Source organism: Marmota marmota, unplaced genomic scaffold (assembly GCF_001458135.2).
Source record: "Marmota marmota marmota unplaced genomic scaffold, marMar, whole genome shotgun sequence".
In the NCBI taxonomy this organism is placed as follows: domain Eukaryota; kingdom Metazoa; phylum Chordata; class Mammalia; order Rodentia; family Sciuridae; genus Marmota; species Marmota marmota.
Genome location: NW_025999853.1, coordinates 21,884,996 through 21,907,301, shown reverse-complemented (window position 1 = coordinate 21,907,301; position 22,306 = coordinate 21,884,996). Strand labels below are relative to the sequence as shown.

The following is a 22,306-nucleotide window of genomic DNA, read 5'->3' as shown; positions in this document are numbered from 1 at the left end:
TTGTAAAGTTTTACCTAGGTCCCTTTTTGAAACAACCTCTAGTTGAATATTAAAATTATTTATCAATTAGAATTTGCTACATTTATTTTGTTATTACTGATACATTTCACTTTTGCTATTTTATATGATTTTTATATCCCTTTTTTTCCTTTTTTTAAATTCTTGTTCCATTTTATTCCTTCTAATTTTGCAGCAATTGGGTTTTCTTTTCTTGCAGTTATCCTAGAAATTTTAACATGTATCATTAATGCCTCAGCTTATATCATACCTTCCCTTTTTTGGCTGCAGCTGTTGTTGAGATTGTAGTTAGTTCTATCTTGGTGTTTTTAAACTCACAAATTCACATGGCCTTTGCTTTATGTTGCTATTATTTTCTTAAACAACAAGTTCATCATATTCTTTGATTACCATTTTTCACATGCCTCAGAATATTTTTGTAAATAACTTTCCTTTTTCCTGAAGAATATTCTTCATAAGTCACATTTTAGTAATCACAGAAAAAAAAAACTGTTTTAATACATCTAAGAGATTTATATTTTTCACAAATTCTTGGAAAATAACTAACCTTTTTGTCTGAACTGATAATTATTTTCTTTCAGTGCATTGATTATTCTGCAGTATTCTGCAGTCATCTGGCTCTGTTGCTTTTTAGAGCTCAAATATCAGCATGATATTTCTTCCTTTGTAGGTAAAATGTCTTTTCTCTCGGACTACTTTAAGATGATACTTTTTGATGTACTGCAGTTTAAAGATGAAGGGTTTAGGTGTGGGATGCTTTTTGTTCTTCCTTTAAAAAAAAAAAATCCAATGGATTCTTGGATCTAAGAGTAGTGTTTTTCAACAACTGGAAATTTTCTAAACTTTCTGCTTATTGTGTCTCTTACTTTCTTGTTGTCTCCTCTGGGCAACACAAGTTGGCACTCTATTCCCCATCTCTTTCTACCTTTCTTTTACATTTTCAGTGTTTTAGTCTTTGTATACTACATCGTGGATAGTGTGTTCAAGCATATCCTTCAGTATACACTCTATTCAACAAGCTTTGAACCTTTCCCTACCCAACCCTTTATTATTCTACCTTCAAGTATTTACATTCTCATCTAAATATTCTATGGCTCCTTTTAAAATCTCTGACACCAATACCTTCTTATCAATTCGTCCTATTTTCAATACATTCTTTTTACCTTAAGTATTTCTCACCGTGTCTTATTCTCATTTGTTATTCAATGGCTGTTTCTATACGTTTATTGTCTGCTTGCGTTTCTTGGAAATTTACCTCAATGATTACTTGAGGACTGAGTTTAATGACCATAGACCAAAAATGATTTCCATTTGCTTCATACAGGTAACCATAATTTGGGAACACTTTATACTAAATTTTTGACTTGAAGTTTTTTAGGATATTCTAATAATGTGGATTCAAGCCCCAAATTTAGCTGAAGAGAAAAGTTAAATCTTTAGATATGTTAAAGAGAGAAGTTATATATTAACACTCTCTTCTGTCCTCAAGGCAAAAGTTCTTTTCCTGGTTCCCTTTCTAGTTCACCATTAAAGGGTCCTGGATTTTGTTGAGATTTAAGTACGACCCTCACCCTCTTCATGTCCTATACTTTGTTTCTAATTCCCCCATTTGTAGACCACTTAAAATCAAACCCTATGGAGGGGATTTGTAGATACCTCAGGGTAAGCGTGAGAGCTAATGCTTCCTTACACCTCTGAATTGCCTGTTTATCATTCTGGCCTTTGAGAAAGTCCCTTTCTTTCCTACCTGTTCCCCTGTACTCTGTTTTTTTCTAGATATGGAGTTTTTAAGGTATATTTTTCCAGGAAAGATTTTTCTGAATGTATAGTTTACATTCTGTTAGAAATATGTCTATATTTTAATTCTTTAACAATTAATTATATTTTCATAAAGGCTAAAATTATTGAGTAGTTATTATGTGTCAAACTAAGTTCTATCTATCTATCTATCTATCTATCTAAACCCTACAAATTTATGTAGTAATCATCTCTCTCTCCCTGTCCTTCTCTCTCTTCCTGTCTCTCACTCAAACGTTCTCTCTCTCTCTCTTCTCTCTCCTCTCTTCTCTCTTCTCTCTCTTCCCTCTCCAAGCATCCCAGGCACTACAGCCCTAGAAGAAGGAGCATGTCTCCATGGTCCTGTGGAATTATTTCCCAGTTCAAATCTCCCAAAACTCAGGGTTCATGCATTCCTGGCCTAAGAACTATACTAGTTGGATCAAAGGAAAGAAGTCTCAGAGATGGTAATGTGATACCAGAAGAAAGTAGTATGAAAATACTTGAGGGGAAAATTACTACTTAATACCTTCTAATACTATTACAGTATGAGCTTAAAAATCTAATATAGATTAGATTTAACATTGGAGATTAGAAAACATGCTAAACACATTTGAATGAGTCTCCCAAATTGTTCTTTGGTCAAAATCAAAGATCATGGCCTCCATTACTTCTCACAAAACGATGCCCAAACCCAATGGCTTTCCCAAGGCTTCCTTAATTAACCACAACAGTACCATATTACAATAACCCCCTGTATTGCCTAAAGAGTTGTAGAATCAGGAATTGGGAATTATCTAGAGATTATACACTCATATGCTACATTTTTCATCTGAAATATTCAAAAAAAATTTATACTGCCCCTCCTTCTCAGCCAAGCCCCTTTATTGTGAGGACAAATCCCTAGCAAAAGCCTAGACTCCTACTACAGCTAGTACAATCTTTTCTGGCCTGCACAAGATTTGAATGAAAAAGAAAACCAAAATCAATCTGTGTTAAAATACCAAGTGTTAACAGAATTAACAGGACAAGATGAGCATTGGGATCACTGGATAGAAATTGTTCTTTTCCCTTGTTAAGTAGTCCAACCACCATTATTTGCAAAGCCCAGAGCAAGATCCATTCTATGACCATATATTCGATTCTAAACCATATATCTAAATATTTAAAAGTTATAAATCATGCTAACAAATACACCTACAAAATGATATAAGACCAGGTTTGTATTTAGAATTTAGAACAATTCACAATTTTACACTAGAAACTAGAAGCATGACAAGCCTCAGTTTCCTGGAATGAAGTATCCTCCTTCTTGCTTCTTTTCTCATTCTTTACGGTGTTCCAAGGTTGGACAGACTCTGTGTACATGGAGGGTAGAACAGTCCTTCATCAACAAATTCCCCATGGCCACTGTCTGAGAGCTATCCTGGGGAAAAAGTTTATATAGCCCAGGAAATGGCCATACAGTGATCTCAACCATAAAATCCAGCCTCTCTCAGGTACTAGCACACTCGGAGGAGCATGTTTTCATGATCTTGGGGAATCCTTGCCCAGTACAAGTCTCTCAAAACACAAGGTTCATGGAAATGACCTTGCATTCTTTGCCTAAAGGCTGTATAAGATCAATGGAAAGAAATCTCGGAGACAGGCACTAGATCCTTCAAGTAGTATTAAGTGCTTATTATATGCCAGGTTCAGGGCATGTACAGAAGAAAAGACATTGCTCTTTCCTTGGAAATACTCATAGCTTAATGGAAGAACTAAGCTAAACACTATGCATAATATAATTGCATAATGAAATTCAGGTGGATGTCCAAGTAAAAAAGTTCACTCCAAAACTAATTTTCTCACATTTTTTCTGAGGAGCACAAACACAATTTTTCTTCTTTGAAGCGAAGAACTGCTTCTTAAAATCTAGCATTTCATCATTAGCAATTCATCCTTTATCCCACAGGGGTACCAGTGTCAGGCTGGCCACCACTTCATGCAGTGTTGTAAATCAGCATTCCTGCTCAAGGAAGAATGCTAACAGCAAGAAAAGTTTTACAAAATCTGTGACTACTCAATGTTGAGCTAAATTTTCAGGTGTGGTATCTCATTCTACCTATTCCATTCCTCCAATATGGCACACATAGGATTATAAATTATTAAATCACACATTGCATCTTTCATTATATTAGAAGTATTTAGAAGGAAAAAACTTTATCTCTGTAACATCTAGCAAAAGGCTTGATCTTAGAGGATGCCCCTTTAACACTTGCTGAATGAATTTCAATTAAGTTTACACAAAGTAGGCTCTATTTTGAATGTAGTACCATAAAAATGTTTTATTAAATACAGTATAATTTTCTGATGTAATTATCCATGTTTTTTTCTTGCACTGGTTGTCAGAAAACACAATATTGTGTAATATTCACAATATGCATATCTGGATATGTGAGAAACAAACAGGAAGTTAATTAACTTATTAATTAACTATTTGTTAACTTCCTAAACAAATAGGAAGTTATCTACACCAGTCTTAAGGGAAGGCAAAGAAAAGGTAAGACTTGCAAGACTTATACATTTACCAGGAAGTATTCAGAAGTCACCCTCATATGTCCCTCTCAAAATGTGGGTGTTGACGTTCTCATCCCTGGCATTTTGTTTGGAGCCAGGGTCCTCGCAGAGGTAACTGAGTTGAAATGAGGTCATTAGGATGAGTCCTAGTCAAATAGGCAGGAGGAGTAAAGGGAGGGGAGGGGGTATGGGAGTAGGAAGGAGAATAGAATGAATTGGACATTATTACCCTATGTACATATATGATTACAAGACTGGTGTGATTCTACAACATGCACAACCAGAAGAATGAGAAGTTATACTCCATTTGTGTAGATGTGTCAAAATGCATTCTACTGTCAGGTATAACTAATTAGAACAAATAAAAAAATATGACTTGTATCTTTATAAAAGGGGAAATTTGAACACAGAGACACACATAGAGGAAAGGTAATGGGAGTAGTACAGGAAGAAGACAGCCCTACTCAAAACCAAGGAGGGGAGCCTACAGCACATCAGATTCTCCCCGCCCAGTCCTCAGAATGAATCAACTCTGGTGAGGCCTTGATGTCAGACTTCCTTCCCCCAAAACTAGGAAACACTCATTTTGATGCTCATTTTGGGGTATTTTGCCCTTGTAAACAATATACTAAGCATCTAATAAATGTTATTATAATTTTTTATCACTGCTGCATTTTTAAAAGAGTGGAATCATAGGCCACCAGTGAAAAGTCATAAAAAGCATCCGCAAGTACCAAAAAAAAGCAACTACCCAGCATAGGCTTTATGAAACTTAAGTTTAAAAGCTCTATTTATATGTTCAGGAGTCAGCAAACAGGTTCTGTTGGCTTTTTTTTTTTTTTTTTTTTGGTTGCCCACTTATTTTTCCTCTCTTTTCTTCTTTTGGAGTTCGCTATCTTCTTCTTTCTTCACTAATAGTTTAGCCCCATTTAAACCAATTACCTTTTTCCTAATCACAAATATAAAAACGGAGATGGTTAATGCCATGTTCTACTTGACCCTTTAGACAAAGTTTATCATAATGAAAGTTTCTATTTATTCAGAAGCAGCATGTATATAATCACATTCAGCCTGGCCTTCAGATTTTTCTCATCCCAATGGTTCTTCAGGATGCAGTAAAAACATACACTGAGAATCTGCACTTCAAGAAAAATATTTTGGAATGCCTTCTCAGAACTCTTTCATGTTCAGCAATATTTAATGCTTTAGAAGACACAGATCTGTTTGTTAAAGGGGATTATATGAGGGCTCCTATCAGCTTCCACCCAGGCAGCTTTTTAACTCACCTATTTTGTTACATCTCTCTCAAATTTGCTGGCACAGTTTATATTTCTATCTACTCTGCATGTAAACAAAATGATTATATCCAATGTTACTAAAAATAAGCATATGAAACATCATTAGAAGCCAAAAACTAGGGTTCATTACTCGGCAAAATGGAATTACATCTTTTAAGATATTCTTTAAAAATAAAATATTTCTAAGAACATTAATTCCCCAATAAATATTGAACAAGGGGATACCAATAACCACAGTTTGCATGTGCATATAAATACTTGTCACAAAGTCTTAGTAAATTTCTAAGCTTCAAGAAACTCTGCAGTATAAACACCACAAAATTATAAAAACATCACTTGAAAGCAATCCTTATAGAGATTTTTTTCATACTTTTTTAAGTTTGAGGAACAAATTTTTTAGTTCTTGTTTCTGTCACTGTGCAGATGGTTAATTCTGACTGAAATTTTAAAACTAAATAAAACAATTATTATTCAAAATGCAAAATAAATGGAAATAAGTTTTCAAATGAAGTCATTTTTGCATTTATAAGTATTTATACTACTGGAGTTATGGAAGTCTTAAAACTTCACTAAGTCTTGGGGACACCGTGTTATTAAATATTATTTTACATGTCTTTTTCTCCATTGTTTTGTTTTCATGGAAGGAAAATATTTATTTTTCAGTTTTGAATGTAGCACATCCCAGCAGATATATTTTATAGTTACCAATTAAAAGATGTTGTTCAGCAACTACCCTGCATAATAAACCAACTTTGTCTCCTACCACACATCAAAGTGTAATTCTTTGAAATTCCTCAGATGTACTCATCATCAGACTGTAACCCTGAGGCTTCATTGAATTTGTTTATGATTTGTGTATTATTATTGCTTAGGGCCCAGCTTAAAATTTCGATAAAGTAAGAAAATGTGAGATTCCTTCCATTAAGAGTATTGCAAAATAGAGATCAAAGGCATAATTTTACTCCACAATCTGTACGATCTAACTTGGTTTATGATTAAAGAATGATTTTAATTCTCAAACTTTTAAACTTTATTAAATGTTGTGGTAATGCATTGAATAAATTCCAGACCTACATAAATACACAGGCAGCTGTTTGTAATTTGCATTTTTATCAGTTTTGAAAGAGCACAATGTACTTCCTGCATCTTATTTTCAGAATTTGCATTTTATCATCTTTGGCTATCCAGTATATAGTATGGAGTACTTGAATATCTCATTCTTTGAATTTTCATTGTTGATTGTAAATCAGATGATGGCTGGCACTTATCTCTTTTCTCATTTTTCTCTTCTCTCAACCTCCAAGTTTACTTGCTACCATTTCTTCTTGGCTCTAATAATAGAATACACAAAATATTTTATTTTCTTTTCCAGCCTTTTTCAGGACTTCAATAATCATATTTCCTTTCCTAATTACTTACCATAAAATCTAAAGGCAAAAAAAATAAGCTTTTGCTTTTACTCATAAATTTTCAAAATGTCATTCAAACTTCATCAACTTCTTTTCAGTGCTTACTGAGTATTGAATTTAGAGGGAGGAGGAATGGAATGGAGATAATACTATATATAAGTCTGCACTCTGAGATATTCACAATGAACAGAATGAACATTCCATAATATAGAGACAGGCACTGCCATTCACATCAGCTATATCCCTATCAGAAAGGACATGTGGCCTTGAGGGAAAGCTGGCAATGAGAATGATGTCTCTAGTTGCCTTCAGCTCCTGGCCCTGATTCCCACAGACACTCAACAATTTCCTCTCCTTCTGCATTGTCCTCATAGAATCCAACAGCATTTTCCCAAAAGGCTCCTCTCACCCATTTACACTTCTCTGTCTTGGCTGCCAGAGCCTTAGATGAACAGACTGGTGGCAGCTTGTGTTTTCTGCCTCCTTCCCTCTAGCAGTCCATCTGTCCCCTGGGAAATATTGAAATTGCTGTTCTATGCCCTAGCAAGAACATATGGGGGAAAAACACAAGCTAATCTTTCTCTTCATATTTTTTCAATGACAACAAATGGAAAAGATGAGTTCTGGAGTTACCTATTTCCCAATCAAAAGCAAATAAGAAAACAAAATTTATTTTATGATAGATTATTAACTTTATAAACTAATTTATGACATCCATTTAATTTCTAGAAACTAAGTCCCTGTTCTTACTGATGTGGAAAATGTATCCAGTTCTTTTCACAAAAATTTAGTCCAACCCAAGTGATTTCTTAGTCACTTATTTTCATATTAAGTCACACATTTAAAATTTTTTCTTAGGGGTTTCTCCCTACCCCATCTCTTTGCTGTTGATACTAATTTCTGGTATTGGAACAAAGGGAAATGTCTGCTGCTCTGTGACAGCTAGGAAGAGAATATAATTTCAATAGGCTTGACTTGCCTGGGTCTTAAATGGAGGTTTCTCAAACTTTAATGTGTACCTATAATCAACTGAGGATGTTGTTAACATGCAAATTATGACAAAACAGGTCTGATATGGAGATTCCACATTTCCAGCAAGCTCCCAGGTGATATCATTACAGTTGGTCCTCAGACCATACTTTAATTAACAAGGGTTTGATTGGTGAATGCTGGGCTTGGTTTGTACTGATCTCTCTGGCAAAGACCATCAATTGAGTATTATAGCTGCATACCAACCCCCCACTCCAATTGTACTCAACAACAAGAGCATCTTTATGATTCTTACCACAATTCTTGTATGATTCATGTTTATCTGGGATGGGTAAGGAGAAAGCAATTGGGATACAAGAGTATTCATTGGAACCGGAAAGGGGTCAGGGAGACTACATCCTTTAATATTCCAAATACCATCTCACTCCAGAAGGAAACCATAGGAGAAAACGCTGTATCTCAAAAATTGCTAATTTCACTCAAGATGAGAAAATGCTGTATCTCAACAATTACTAACTTCATTCAAGATATTCATCTTTATCTCCTTCCCTCACCCCAAATTAAATGCCATCATCACTTGAAAAACAAAGCTAAAAGAAAATATAGTCACTTAAATAGCCCTGCAACAGAGTTATTTTACAGAACATTATAATTTGGGAAAAGATGGGCAGGAAATAAAGACAGTTGTTTCCAGTGTATAATATATACATAGGTCTAAGAACTGAGTCACAGTTGCAGTCAAAAAAGTTTTCAAGACCTTACAGTTCAGTTATCACTTTGGGAAAGGGAAAATGTCTATTCTGGATGTGTTCTGGTTCCTTCCAGGAAGCACTAATAAAAGAGCTTATAGATTTCAGACTATTTTGAAAATTCTGGGATACTTGTATAGATAAGAGCTTTGTCTGAAACTTTTTTTGAAAGATTCAGTTGTCTGAGAAGTAATGAAATTTTATTCTGTGTAGTTTTCCAAATCTACTGCCCACTCCCTTTCAAGCTAGGAAAAGACAGAAAGCTATTTAACAAAAGATCAATCTCATGTCAGGACTCCTACAATCCTCTGTCCTGAGGAGGTTCCTGGGATCCCCAATTCCCTCCTATAGCACAAAGTACTACCAGGTGGAAAGCTCAGTCACTTGGCACCTTCTGGCTGAGAAAATTCATCTTGGATGCCCTGTCATCCAAATCAGTCTATATTTGTCTATGGTAGATATATAGCAAGGCTTTGCCTCTTATTTGTACCACAATATGGTTTAATATGTTTGTCTTGTAGTGTAGCAAAGGATACATCTAAACATTGTATACAACTGCTGCACCTACTTACTATTCCTGTTGATAAGGAAAATAATTATATCAAAAGTTTTTCTGATAACAGGCAAAGAGAGGGTGGAAATGTAGCTCAGCGGTAGAGTGATTTCCTAAGCACGCATGAGGTCCTGAGTTAAAAAAAATTGGCAAAGAGGAACACAATAAAACAAGGTAAAATTAAATTGCTAATAGACAAGAGAACTTCAAAACTCCAAGTAAATAAGTGTGCATATATATCTTGAAAGTTGTATTCATTTAAATTTTTCTCTAAAATATTTCTTGAACTTAAAAACTTGTCATTCATTTTCAGAATCACATGATACCTTAAAGTAAATATTTACCTGGATATATTTTTTCAGTTTTTGAATAAGGTTTTGAAAAAGGAATTCGTTTTCGCCAGGCTGAACCATTATATGAAGTTGACATATATTTGTCTGAAAAAATAAAAGAAGACTACTACTAAATATTCTCTAACTTTAAAATCATATTCCAAGGGTGTTTCAAAGTTACAAACATCTCAACAGTGAAGCTATTCTCCAAATATTTCATTTTAACATTTCGAAGCTAAGGCATCAGGGATATAAATGAGACCACTTAAGCTATCACTGATCATGGTTATGGATCTCTTAATTGACTATCCCATTCCTCAAATAAGGTTCTCTCCCATGAGGCAAGCTGGAGAAGAAGGTGATGTCTGGATACAACCAAAATATTTCACTGCCTTGCTTTATTGTAATTTAACACAAAATCTTGCTACTTTTGTAGAGCTTTATTTTTTTTAAATGCGGTACAGCCCAAGTCATGTTTCCTCTTCCATTAATTGACTTCCAACACTTATATTTGTGTTTGCATGTGTTACTATGAAGCTGTGGTTCTCAAAGCATGGTTGGTAACAATAAAAAGAATTTGCTTTTTCCCCTTGTTGACATTTGCATTAATGATGTAAAACCAAAAACATCAGAGTGTAATTACTGGCACCTTCACAAAAATCTAGATCCTAGCAACAAACTGTTCTATTACTTATATTCTTTTCAGCCACCCACTTAGAGTAAAGTAGTAATAAAATAATTTTATATTATTTTTAATATATTATTTATTATTTTATTATTATATCATTATTATTATAAAGAAAACTAAGGGGCAGTTTCATCTAAGAACTGACATCCATATGTCAGTTTATTCTAAAAATGAATAGAAAAATACTTTAAAGCTAACTTCTTATTTAAATTGTTGAAGAATCTAAGAATCTAAGATTTTTGAAAGTACATAACATTTGAAACTTTACCAACGACACTGTGAACATGGAGAGACAGAAACATGAAATTAAAGAAATTTTAAGTGGCGTTTTTTGTTAGATTGAGAAAAATGAAAACCAACTTCAAAACAGAAAAATTCCTCTGAGACAGGGAGAAAAGAGATTTGGTTCTCTATCCCCTGTGGCCTTGTACTTCCTGACATACACTATGACTTTGCCTATTACATGATGAAATGATTTAGAAGCAATCTGTGCATGGTGGGAGAGATGAGAGGTTGTCAACAATATTGCAGTTAACCCCCAAAGTAACCCTTTCAGAAAGTAATCATGAAGGCCTAAAGAATAGCCTGACAGTGATAACTGAACAATGCAGTTAGTGGAACAAGAAAATGTCAACCATTAAAAAACAATCCCCTCTGGTGAAATGAAGCTGTCCAGGGGGAACAAAGTACAGTGTTCTGAGGCATAACTCCAGGGAGGTACCATGTCAAGTCATCTGCACCCAACGTGAGTTTTCTTCCATAGCCTTTAAATCATGTGCATGACTGCACATGGAAGAAATCCTCCCTCTCCTTCACATGTTATGATGACAACCCAGAAAAAGAAGAGGGGGATGGGGTATAGTAGTGAGGATTAGCCAATCCATCAGGAAATTCCATGGGAATGCAATCACAGACACAGTAAACCACATCAGTCAGGAGCCTTACCTGAACAGAGGTTGAGTTTGGGTTCCTTGTTAACATCAGCTTTATGGTAGGATCCACTCGGGGGTCTGCTGCGGGGCGGTGCATTCAGTGGGACAGTCCTGACAGCATCTCTTTGAACGTGGATATAAGCTGAATTCTCAGCATTTCGGTTTTTATTATTATGATGGTAACTCATTTTATTTTTGGGATTTTGGAGCTGTACAGCTATAAAACAAAAGTGAAGGATAAAACTGGCTTCACATCCATAAAAAGTATATTGTACTTTTAGTATTTGATAGTATAATGGAAGGCAACACAAGCTAAAAGAATTAAGTTTAGAGGAGTTAGGTTGATGTCTAACATTTATGGTACATTACAGTAAACTGTTTTCCACAAAGAACATATTTGATATCTAACCACTTTTTAAATGACAATTTAGAAACATGAAATATATTGATCCTTTACCTCTCCGCATTCCAGAGCCAGGAAAGTTCTTTGGTTCATCATAAATCCATTTTCTTTTTTTCACACCTTTAAAATGAGGCTTCCTCACTGGCTGGACATCATTCACTTAGAGAAGATACAAATTTTTACAGTTTTTAAAGAGATTGTTTCATGTGAAAGTTACTGTAGGTGTTAATTAGATATCTGTGCAGTCAAAAACCAAGCAAGAAAAAAAAAATGGACTACCCCAATACTTTACTTTTTAAAACAAAGGGTGATATTTACTGTTAAGTGACACAAAACAAACTATCTTGTAAATGGCTGACAAAATCTTCAACAAGCAGCTTTCCTTAAAAAAAAAAAAAAAAAAAGCTTCCTTCCAAAGGCCTGTGTGGATTCTTTTAAAAGAACATAAAAATGCATCCCAAATATAACTATAAATTTCATTTTTATAGTGCTATTTTTAAGTAATTTTTTCAACATAAATCTTTTTGTATTCTTTTAGTCCAAAAGCCTTTTAAAGTCTTAAGAAGTTGAGTATATACAAGTGATTTGGTCAAACTACTGAAAAATCAGAATTTGTAAATACTAAATTCATAAATTTTTCACTTTTTACTTGCATCTTTTTACATCAAAGTTTTATATGAGTTTTTAATTTTCCAGGAATTTCTAAGTTAAATATTTCCAGGGAAGCTTACAATCATTTTGTAGATGGAGACATTCTGTTATTCACAAGTGTCTACTGAGCAAAGGAAATGAATATCAATCACACTGTGTAGATTACACTTGCTCTCTACAGTAGACTGATAAACCTGTCTTTGCCCTAGCTCTCAACCTCAGTTTAAGTTTTAAGCCCTCAACGAAGCTCTGATTTACTGCCTCCTCCTCAATATCATGTCCTGCCTCTGTTTCCAAGCTCTCAGGCCTGGGAGTTAGAAATTGTATTTTTAACAAGTGCCACGACACCAAACATGGTTTCCTAGGAAAAGGCATAATTGTTCCCCTTCAGTGTCTCACTGGAAACCAAAATTATTTTAGGGGTTCAAGAAATGAAATAAGGGCCAGAAGGAAACAAGAAAGGAATCAGGAAGATTCACAAGTCTTAATGTATAAAGATAAATAGTTCAGAGTATTGAATAGCAAGAATAAACAAAATCAGGAAAAACAATCCAAAACCCAATGTATTGCCAATATATTTCCCTACATGGAAAATTGTAAATGTTATATACTAGTGAATCTTCTGAAAGTAGTATGTTATTATTTTAACGTCTATATTAAACTAGTGGGAAAGCATAAAATTTACTAGGACCTACTTCACGATTCATTGTTAGAATTAATACAGGAATACTTTGTCCTTAATTCTCAGTCCTGAATAATTTTCAAACCATCTCTTTTTTTCTTTTTAAAATTCTATTTCAAATAAGCAAAACAAATCCACACTAAGACACATATATTTAAGGCCTAAAAGTGATAGAGCTAATGTCTCACTTGAAGAGGGGTCCTCTCTGCACTTCATACTGATATTCTCAGTAGCATTTAATACATGCGTTGTAGGTACTAGTCGGGTAGTTAGGGAACGCTTTGGATGAGGACTGTCCTTGTTATCTTTTAAAGCAAATTAAAAAAATAAAATGTCAATATTAGTAAAAGAAGCATTTAAGTTGGTATTTCAGTTTTCAAACATTATATGGACACACCTCTTTAGAGATATAAATGTATATTAATTTTTAGAAAGTGTCATTAAAATTTCATAGTTGCCAGACTGTACCTCAAATATTACTGATAAAACTCTGGAATGACATGCATTATTCTTCCATACATAAATAACATAATAGTGGCAAGCAATATTTTTAATGTTTTCATGCAAAAGAATTAAAAGGTTGTTAATTTTACAAGTGGGTCCATTTATAATTGACTTTCTGAAAAAATAATTTAAATGTAACAACTTTTATTTGCTCTATGCTTTGGAGTGGGACTATCCAATTAGCTCTCTACAATGATAAAAATGTTCTGAATCTATGATGTTCAATATGGTAGCCACTAGCTACATGTGGCTACTAAACACTTGAAATGTAACTGAAAACTGAATTTTTAATCTTTTTAAATTTAATTAATTTAAATGTAAATAGTCATATATAACTGATGCCTCCCATATTAGTATAGTTTTTAAAGAGTTTCTTTGATAAATTGGACAAAACTTTTCCAACTCTGATGAGAAAGGTAAAGAGATTAACATGACTTTTCATTAAAATATTTTAACACAAAAAACTTTATGCTTGAGGATATTTAATAGTCAGCAAAAAAGTAGATGAAATGGGTTTACATTTTATAATAATTATAGAAAATGTGAATCCCTCTAATTTGAGGTTAGCAGTACATTTTGGCTGGGTCTAAGAAAGGTGCTCAAGCAGAAAGGCTCCCAAGTTCAGTAAAAGCAGCATAGAACTATTGAGGATAGATTTTGTTGTTTCTCTCAATTGTTTATAAACTACAGTTGGCAATGATCACACTCTAAAAAAATTTAGTCATTCTTCTATAAGTTGGGAAAAGAAAACTGAAAAAGGATGTGGTATTATATTCTAAGATAATCAATAACTTTAGAGCTAGCAAGGCTCCTAAAAATTATGTAGCCCAACAGGCTAATTTTTTAGAGTAGGAAATTGAGGCTAAAAATGTTTAAATTCCAAGGTTAAACAATTAGGGACGGAGCCAGGACTGGAACCTCACTCCTATTCAGTGGATACTATGATTTATTACTTTCCCCTCTTATACTGGTTTCTATAACAATCAAGCTTTATGTTTAATTTACCTATCCAAATTACAAAAGGGTCAATATTATTGAATGATTCATTACCTTTATTATTTGAACATTTTGGTGTGGTGATTTCCTTCTCTTCACTTAAAGCTTCACTTTCATCTACTCCAAGAAATATGATCCTTTGTGGAACATAACAGTCACCTCCTAAGACAAAAACTTACTGTCAGAAGCAACAAATGGCAAAAAGTGATACAAAGCTACCTTTCAACACAAGAATATCCTCCACAATATCCCTTTGTCTGCTTTTGTTTAAATACTTCAGCGATGCCATCCCTATTCTCTACATGTATCAAAAATGCTTACATGAATACATAAGTATTAATGTGTAGGTATAACTGAATACCCGATATTCAAACTTACATATAGAAAATTGCAAGACAATGTACATATTCCACAAAATTAATTCCCCTTTAACTTATAACAATCTTTTACAGCTACTCAGAGTAAATACCCATAGTTGCTTTAAATATTACTTACATACAAAATTTTTAGATCCTTCACCACACAAGTTACCCTTTCTTAAAATCAAATATTTATTTCAAATAACCTTCTTTAAAATAACACCCATATCTGGACTAACCTGTGGAAAAACCAGTGGAAGTAATAGAATAACAGCTGATATTTATGGAGCATTTTTCTATGTGTCACACCCTCCACTGAGTACTTTCAATGACTCATCACATTTAATTATATTCCTATACTACTCTTAATAATTCAGTGTGGACTTATCTTAGCTATTTGATAGTGGAAACACATTACTGAATTTTTTTGAAACATTGAAGGCAAAAAAAAAAATCACTTTTATCCCCTCACAAACTATATCATGTCAGGTCTTTCCCAATTTGAAGTCACCATTAAGGTCTTGAACCTAAATGTAAGACTTTATGTTTATCACTGCTTGTTTATCTTGAAAGATTTGGCTCATTGTTCTAGCATATTAACTTCCAGCATCTGCAAGTTTTCCAAACATGTCTCTGTTAACCCAGTCACTCAATATATTCAATATATTTAAACATACAATTATTTATTATGTAAGTATTTTCTGAATTCATTCCATGTGCCAGATATTCTGCTTCAGAAAATTATCTGTGGTAATTAATTATACCTGGTTCTTGGCCTCATGAAGCTTACAACAAAACAATGATAAAAATTTCAGAACAGAATTTGGTTTCTTCCATGAGCAAATGGCTTGTATAAGAACTTTCCTGCCAAAAGCAATTACAAAATATCCAAAACAGATTGGAAAACAACCCACTGCACAGAACTGTAATGCCTGAGAGCAACAGAGGCACACATGTAAATTTCACATCTCCTTGACCCTGGCTTTCTCCTCTTTTTCCATGAAGGTATTTCTAATTCATCATGCAGGGAAATACATTCCAACCAGAAAATGACTAACCAACTACTAAAGAGAAAGAGTCCAAAGTTCAGGTGGCACAGTGGCTTCAACCTGGGGGGAAGTCTGACAAAGGTAAAAAGAGCAAAGAAGCACCCTTGAAAAACACAGACTCTATGCTTTCCATATACAAAGTGGGACCCCAGAAAACTAGCAAATGAGCATCCAGGAGGCTAATGAATTGGTCAGAGATGTTGGCAACTGCATAGTACTTTGGAGGCAAAATTTGGAGTTCAAGCTTCCCCAGAGTAGAGAGATCTTGGCTCATGGAGGCTCTCATTACAAACCTAGAAATGTAATGTCTTAGGAATAAGGGCCTTGCCCTCAGAATAAGGACCTTATATCAAAAGAAAAAGCAAATAGTACATAATCTACTACACAGCCTAAAACCAAACCCTGACATAATTGAGGTGTCCTGCTCATTCATAGTTTAGCTGCCTTCGGAAAAAAAAAAAAAAAAAAAAAAGTTTCCCTGTGGGAAAACAACCTCATTCATACTCTACTAATCATTATTATCCACAATGTTCAACATGTAATTAAAATTAGAATGTACATTAAGAAACAGAACAATTGACCAAAAACCAGAAGATGAAGTATATCCTCCTAATAGGGAACAACAGAAAGTTAGAAAAAATAATGACTAATATCCAAAAATGACTGATGGGGAATTTAATCAGACAATTCACACAATTATCAAATAGAAAGTAGAAATTTAATACATGGAGTTAAAAGCAGAGATGAAGAGGATTACTAAGCAGGACAAGAAGTTGGCAGAGGGGCTGGGGCTGTGGCTCAGGGGTAGAGCACTCGCCTCACACGTGTGAGACACTGAGTTCAATCCTCAGCACCACGTAAAAACAAATAAAATAAAGGTACAATTTAAAAAATAAACCAAAAGAAGTTGGCAGAAAGGATCCAAATTTACCCAGTGAAATCAACAAGAAAATGATACTTTTAAGTGGGCTAGAGATGTTAGAAATACAACTTGGCAAAAGAAGAAGTCAAAATGGACAATAAATGCACGAACATGTGTTCAACATTATTAACAATCAGGGAAATCCAAATTAAAATCACAATGTGAGACCACTGACAAACCACCAAAGTAGCTAAAATCTGAAACTACTAAGTGTTGGTAAGGATATAGAGCAAGCATTCTCCCCCAACACACACAAAAAATGAGTGCATATGCCTTTAGAAGACATGTAAACGAATGAATATCCACAGAAACCACACACTGAAAATATTTCCAGCAAACCCCTATTATCAGTACTCTTGGGGCTTTCATAGTTTTTCACAAACACAAGTAGAGAGGTAAAAGAATTTGTTATGGGACCCACACATTCCTAGATGAGGTCTAATAAGCTTTTAGGCTAAGCCTTTTTGTTTTAGTTTTCATGCAGAGATGAATGGAGGATGGAGGCATTAGGGGGCACAGCACATCATGGACAAGAATTTAGCTCTAGGGCAGGTGGGGGGATTTGAATTCCAGTTCCAACACCTTTTAGTGAGGACAGTCTCAGAAGGGTCACCTAATGCTTCTGAACTTTGTTTTCCATTTGATTAAAAAAAAAAGAAAATAGACTCCACCAGCATGAGTTATTTCTATAACTTAATAGAAATTATTTTAATCCATGAAAGATACATATGTGTATATGTGTGTGTGCACACATGTGTGTATACACATTTCCCCTAGAAGCAGTGGTTTAATATTCACTAATTCAGTGTTCATGTCAACTTTATAGAATATAACTATATGCATAATAATAATCAACTGCATGTATGTGTGTATTGACAGTGTGTCTGTGTGTATATGCACATATAATATATGTTATATATGTATATGTATACATATTATCTCTCATTATATACACTCACATACACACATCTGTATACATATAGAAATTTACACAGCAGTGTAAAAGAGCTACTGTAATAATGAGCAACATAGATCAGCCTCATACAACTAGTGATAAATAAAAGAATTCAAACTAAAAGAGTATAAACTGTGCATTTCAACTTCTGTAAAGGTCAGGAAATGCAAAATTAACCTATGGTACTGACATCAGATTAGTAGTTACAATTAAGAGGGACCCTTGACTTGGAAAGGAGAAGCTCTCTGTAGTACCACAAATATGGTTATATATGGATGCATATGCATGTAAAATTTTATTGAGCTATATACCAGTAGAGTTACATACTTTATTAAATTCAAAGCTCAATAAAACATTAAAATAATAAGACTAAAGTGTTTTCCTTCAAATTGAATATTGACTAATCAGTCATAACTTTAAATTTTTATCCTCTTCCTCTGAAGGATATTTTATCAATTTGGAGGCTTAAATATGTTTATGTTGTTCTCAATACCCAGGAGATTCTTCTGTCTGGGAACACACAGATCATTATAATGCTTAAAGAATCAACAGGTCTGACTATGACAGGGCTCGGGCTGGGGCTGGGGCTCAGTGGTAGTGCACTTGCCTGGCATGTGTGAAGCACTGGGTTTGATTCTCAGCACCATTTAAAAACAAATAAAGGTCTATCAACAACTAAAAAATAAATAAAAATAAAGAATATCCTGAAATGAGGAAACCCGTTATCCCAAATGACAGAATCTTAACATTCTTTTGGAATGATTGTTCAATCGCTTATTGCTCTCACATTATTATTATTATACAGAGTAATAAAAGTACAATGACAGTCTCACATTTTCTAAGACCCAATTAAGTAGGAAATACATTCCTGGTGTCACAACATAAAGGAAAGTTTATTTTTTATGTGAAAACATCACTTTACTAGTAGTAAAAAATAACCTTTTAACAAAAAGTATCATATGATTTAATAATATTTCACCAAAATGTACAACTAAAGCTGGTTGGATGCAGTGGGTCCGAATTTTGTACTCTTCATTTACAGTTAAAGCTTATTGCTTCAAGAAACCCAAATGAAATTTTTAGACTGAAACTATTGCAGACATAAGAAAGGAAAGAATCAAACTGTGTTGGCACCAGGAAAAAAGAATTGACAGAAGAAAATGACTAAAAATGTCTGAAGCTGGAACTGCAGAAAATATCACCAATGCGCTTCAGATGCACTGGTCCTTACCAGTACCTTCTAAACTCCTTCCTGTTCCCTCACACATTCTTCCTCCCAGCCACAAACTTTTTTCCTTATCCAAAAATCTCTGTATCTTTTTGTTAAAGCTTAGAATTTTCTGTCAGAGGAAGGATTTTCTGAAATGCTTATGCTAAAAGGCAGGTTTCAAAATGTTTAAGTTACAGTACACAATTAGGATGTGATGCCTTGGCACAAATAAAATACATATGTATATTTAAATACATCTGTCTTGACATAGCCTAACTCAAAGGATTTATTAGGGCCCTCTTGTGTTTATAGTTCTATGATAATATTGCACATGCTTAATTTTGTACTCTTCATTTACAGTTAACATTCTTTTGGAATGGTTGTTCAACCAGCTTATTGCTTTTAATGCTTGTTCAACATGCTTAATATCTGAATTTGTTAGAGCCAGAAGTTGAACCTACACACACACACACAAAATCAGTTCTAATAAAAATACAAAAAAATGAATATCTTGCACAATGAATATAAATTCCTAGAGACATTTGTTAGAGATACAAGACTTTGAAAGCATTTGATTTTCAAATGTACCTCCAACACCCTGCATTACACATGAAAAAGACCAAAAAACAAAATGACACAAAATTTCCTGTGGTGATAATATATTCAGAATCATCTAGTTACAAATTAACTCACCTCCATTTTCTAGAGTAGCAATGTCAGTCCTTGGTTTCCTATCCAATGATGTTTTTATCTCACCTTGCCTTTCAAATAGGCTAAATTTTGTTGGAACTATAAGACCATCCCCTAGAAACAAGGATGAAAAGAAATAGTCACTCCAGGAACCAGTAGGTGAGTAAGTAAGAAGTCAATGATAGAATTCATGATGAAAGTAAATAGATTCAAATCTAACACAGGGCTGGGGATATAGCTCATTTGGTAGAGGTGCATGCAACTCATGTACAAGGCCTTGGGTTCAATCCCCAGCACCTCAAAAAAAAAAAAAAAAAAAAAAAGCTAATACAACCGTTGTTTGCATTGTGATCTAGTGAAAAATATATAAATACACAAGTTTTAAGCAAACATTGTAACTGTCAACAAAGCAGCAAACAAATTAATTATATCCTATTTGTATTACTAATCAAATGGCAATTTAAAAAATTTAAATAAATTAACACTATTGTGTATACATAATGTTTATGCATAAGGATTAGCTAAAACTATTTAAAAATTAAAAAATCTTTTAAAGCAAAATACATATAAGTGGATTTTTAATCTTACATTTTTAATATTTATTGCTAACTTTTTTTTTTCTTGTCTGAAGTGCAGGCCTGCAATCTGTTCCTCCTCGGATATTTCCCATATTCTGCCATCTGTTTGATGGTTCGTTGCTGCCACCTACTGCCATATTTTCAAATAGTTTGCCCCTTACAGATTAGCAAGTAGGTAGTTTATCCTGTACTTTCTTATAGTCATCTTGATCCTTAGACATTACCACATACACACCTCTCTCTCTCTGCACCTCTCTTTCTCTTCCTCTCTCTCTCCTCTCTCTCTCTTCTCTTTCTCTTCCCCCACAGGAACAGGGAGGCATTCACTTCTCTCACTTCTCTCCTACTCCTACAAAATGTGTTTTTAAGCTTACCCTAAATGCAAATGCAAAAGAACCATGTAAATACATGACATTCATGGATTTCTCTGAGTTCCTGGTTTTGTATCCAGAACATAATGCTCTTCTTATCCTGCGCTTCAAGGGGAAAATGTTCAATAACAGCAAAGTCAGCTTCACCACACCAAAGGAAAAGTTCCATGAAAGACAGAACCTAAGAATTCTGCCCACCAGAATTGTACTAAAATTGTTTGGTATATAGAACATATTCATTTAATAAACAAATATGCCTTGCTCTGTCACCCTATTATTCTGTGATGCCCTTTTTGACTTTCTTGGACTTGGTTATCTTTTTCTGTTTAGAAAAAAATCTAGACCTATTTCACAGGGAGATTTATTTCACAAATAAGATTGTAAAAGCCAATGGCTCACAGGATTACTGCATGAGGTGTGTAGTGTCACCATGTGTTTATGAAGTCTATCTATTCTGTGGCTCCTATAGGAAAATATCATTACATTAATAGCAGCTTTTCATAGAAAATTTGGGTCAGTGAGTAAAAAACACTTCCTTCCCACTCTCAAACCTGATGCATTATTTATCATTTAGTATACATTATACTAAATAATTTACTTTCTATCACACCAAGTATCTCTTACAAGTCACTTTTAATGTTGCCTTTTCATTTCTTACCTTCCTGCAATTCACTGCCATTTTCCAAAGGTTTTTCTAGCTCTTTTTCCACTGTAGGAGCTATGCTTTTTGATGATGAAATATCTGGAGGAGTTTGAAATCTATAGTATTCACCTAATCTCCCATAAGAAAAGAATGGTTAGTATGTGCATCACATCAAGTCCTGAAAAATCCACAAATGTTTGATTTCTTACCAGATTTATAACACATCTCCTTTATTGCTCTTTTTTCTTCAATTTCTTCAGGAGTCTTTGTCCATAAACTAGAAGCATCTATAGGATATATTTTTTTTAAATTAAATTGTCCCAAATCCAAATAATCTGAAAATTTGTAAATCAGAAAGAAAAATCCCAAATATTGTTTTCATGGATAGATTATATTTTTTAGCTTTTAAAATCAAGAAATTCACATACTCATAAATGTTTCTAATTGTTATCATTTTAAACATTAGAATCAGTCAAGACAAAACTATATGACTAATCATATATAAGAAACTGAAGGCACAGACTCACACATTGAGATGGTGTCTGGAGGAAAATGTACGATGATAGATGTGGAAATGTAACGTGCTAAAAATAATAGTTGTGCATTCCTAAGCACAAGGGCACTGGTGGCCTGTAACCCATAGGAGGACATGTTCCAGGGAAGAGACAGAGTGAAGTTTATTTTCCTACATGTCTCTCTTGGATGTACATACTGGCAGACACCATGTGCTGTGGTTTTATGAGAGGAAAGGCAGAGGCTGGGGATATATAGCTCAGTTGGTAGAGTGCCTGCCTCTCATGCACAAGGCCCTGGGTTCAATCACCAGCACCATATAAAAAAACAGAGAGAGAGAGGAAAAGAAGAAAGGCAGACCTGTGTCCTTATCCTCTTCATACTCTTGTGAGGATCCCCTGGGATAATGCAGATGATAATGCATCATATATTATAAACTACTCTATAGATTTTCATAATGCCAAGGGTTCTTTGTA

The 22,306-nt window shown here is 34.1% G+C and overlaps 1 protein-coding gene across 3 annotated transcripts in view; it reads right to left on the bottom strand.

The window, feature by feature from the left end:
• Positions 1-6,801: 6,801 nt before the first annotated feature.
• The window catches only part of CUNH12orf50 (chromosome unknown C12orf50 homolog), a 32,476-nt gene continuing 16,971 nt past the window's right edge, over positions 6,802-22,306 (bottom strand). Inside the window, exons 5-13 of one of the 3 annotated variants that reach the window (XM_048800935.1) lie at positions 21,527-21,604; positions 21,333-21,446; positions 19,729-19,839; positions 14,595-14,702; positions 13,229-13,345; positions 11,762-11,866; positions 11,318-11,521; positions 9,697-9,789; positions 6,802-6,982 (exon numbers count right to left, since the gene is read on the bottom strand). In XM_048800935.1, coding sequence (XP_048656892.1) covers positions 6,957-6,982; positions 9,697-9,789; positions 11,318-11,521; positions 11,762-11,866; positions 13,229-13,345; positions 14,595-14,702; positions 19,729-19,839; positions 21,333-21,446; positions 21,527-21,604 — 956 coding nt within the window. In that variant the 3' untranslated portion in view covers positions 6,802-6,956. Of the gene's footprint in view, positions 6,983-9,696; positions 9,790-10,615; positions 11,522-11,761; positions 11,867-13,228; positions 13,346-14,594; positions 14,703-19,728; positions 19,840-21,332; positions 21,447-21,526; positions 21,605-22,306 lie in introns of those variants that run through there. The other 2 variants (XM_048800940.1, XM_015482652.1) reach the window with 2 other exon arrangements.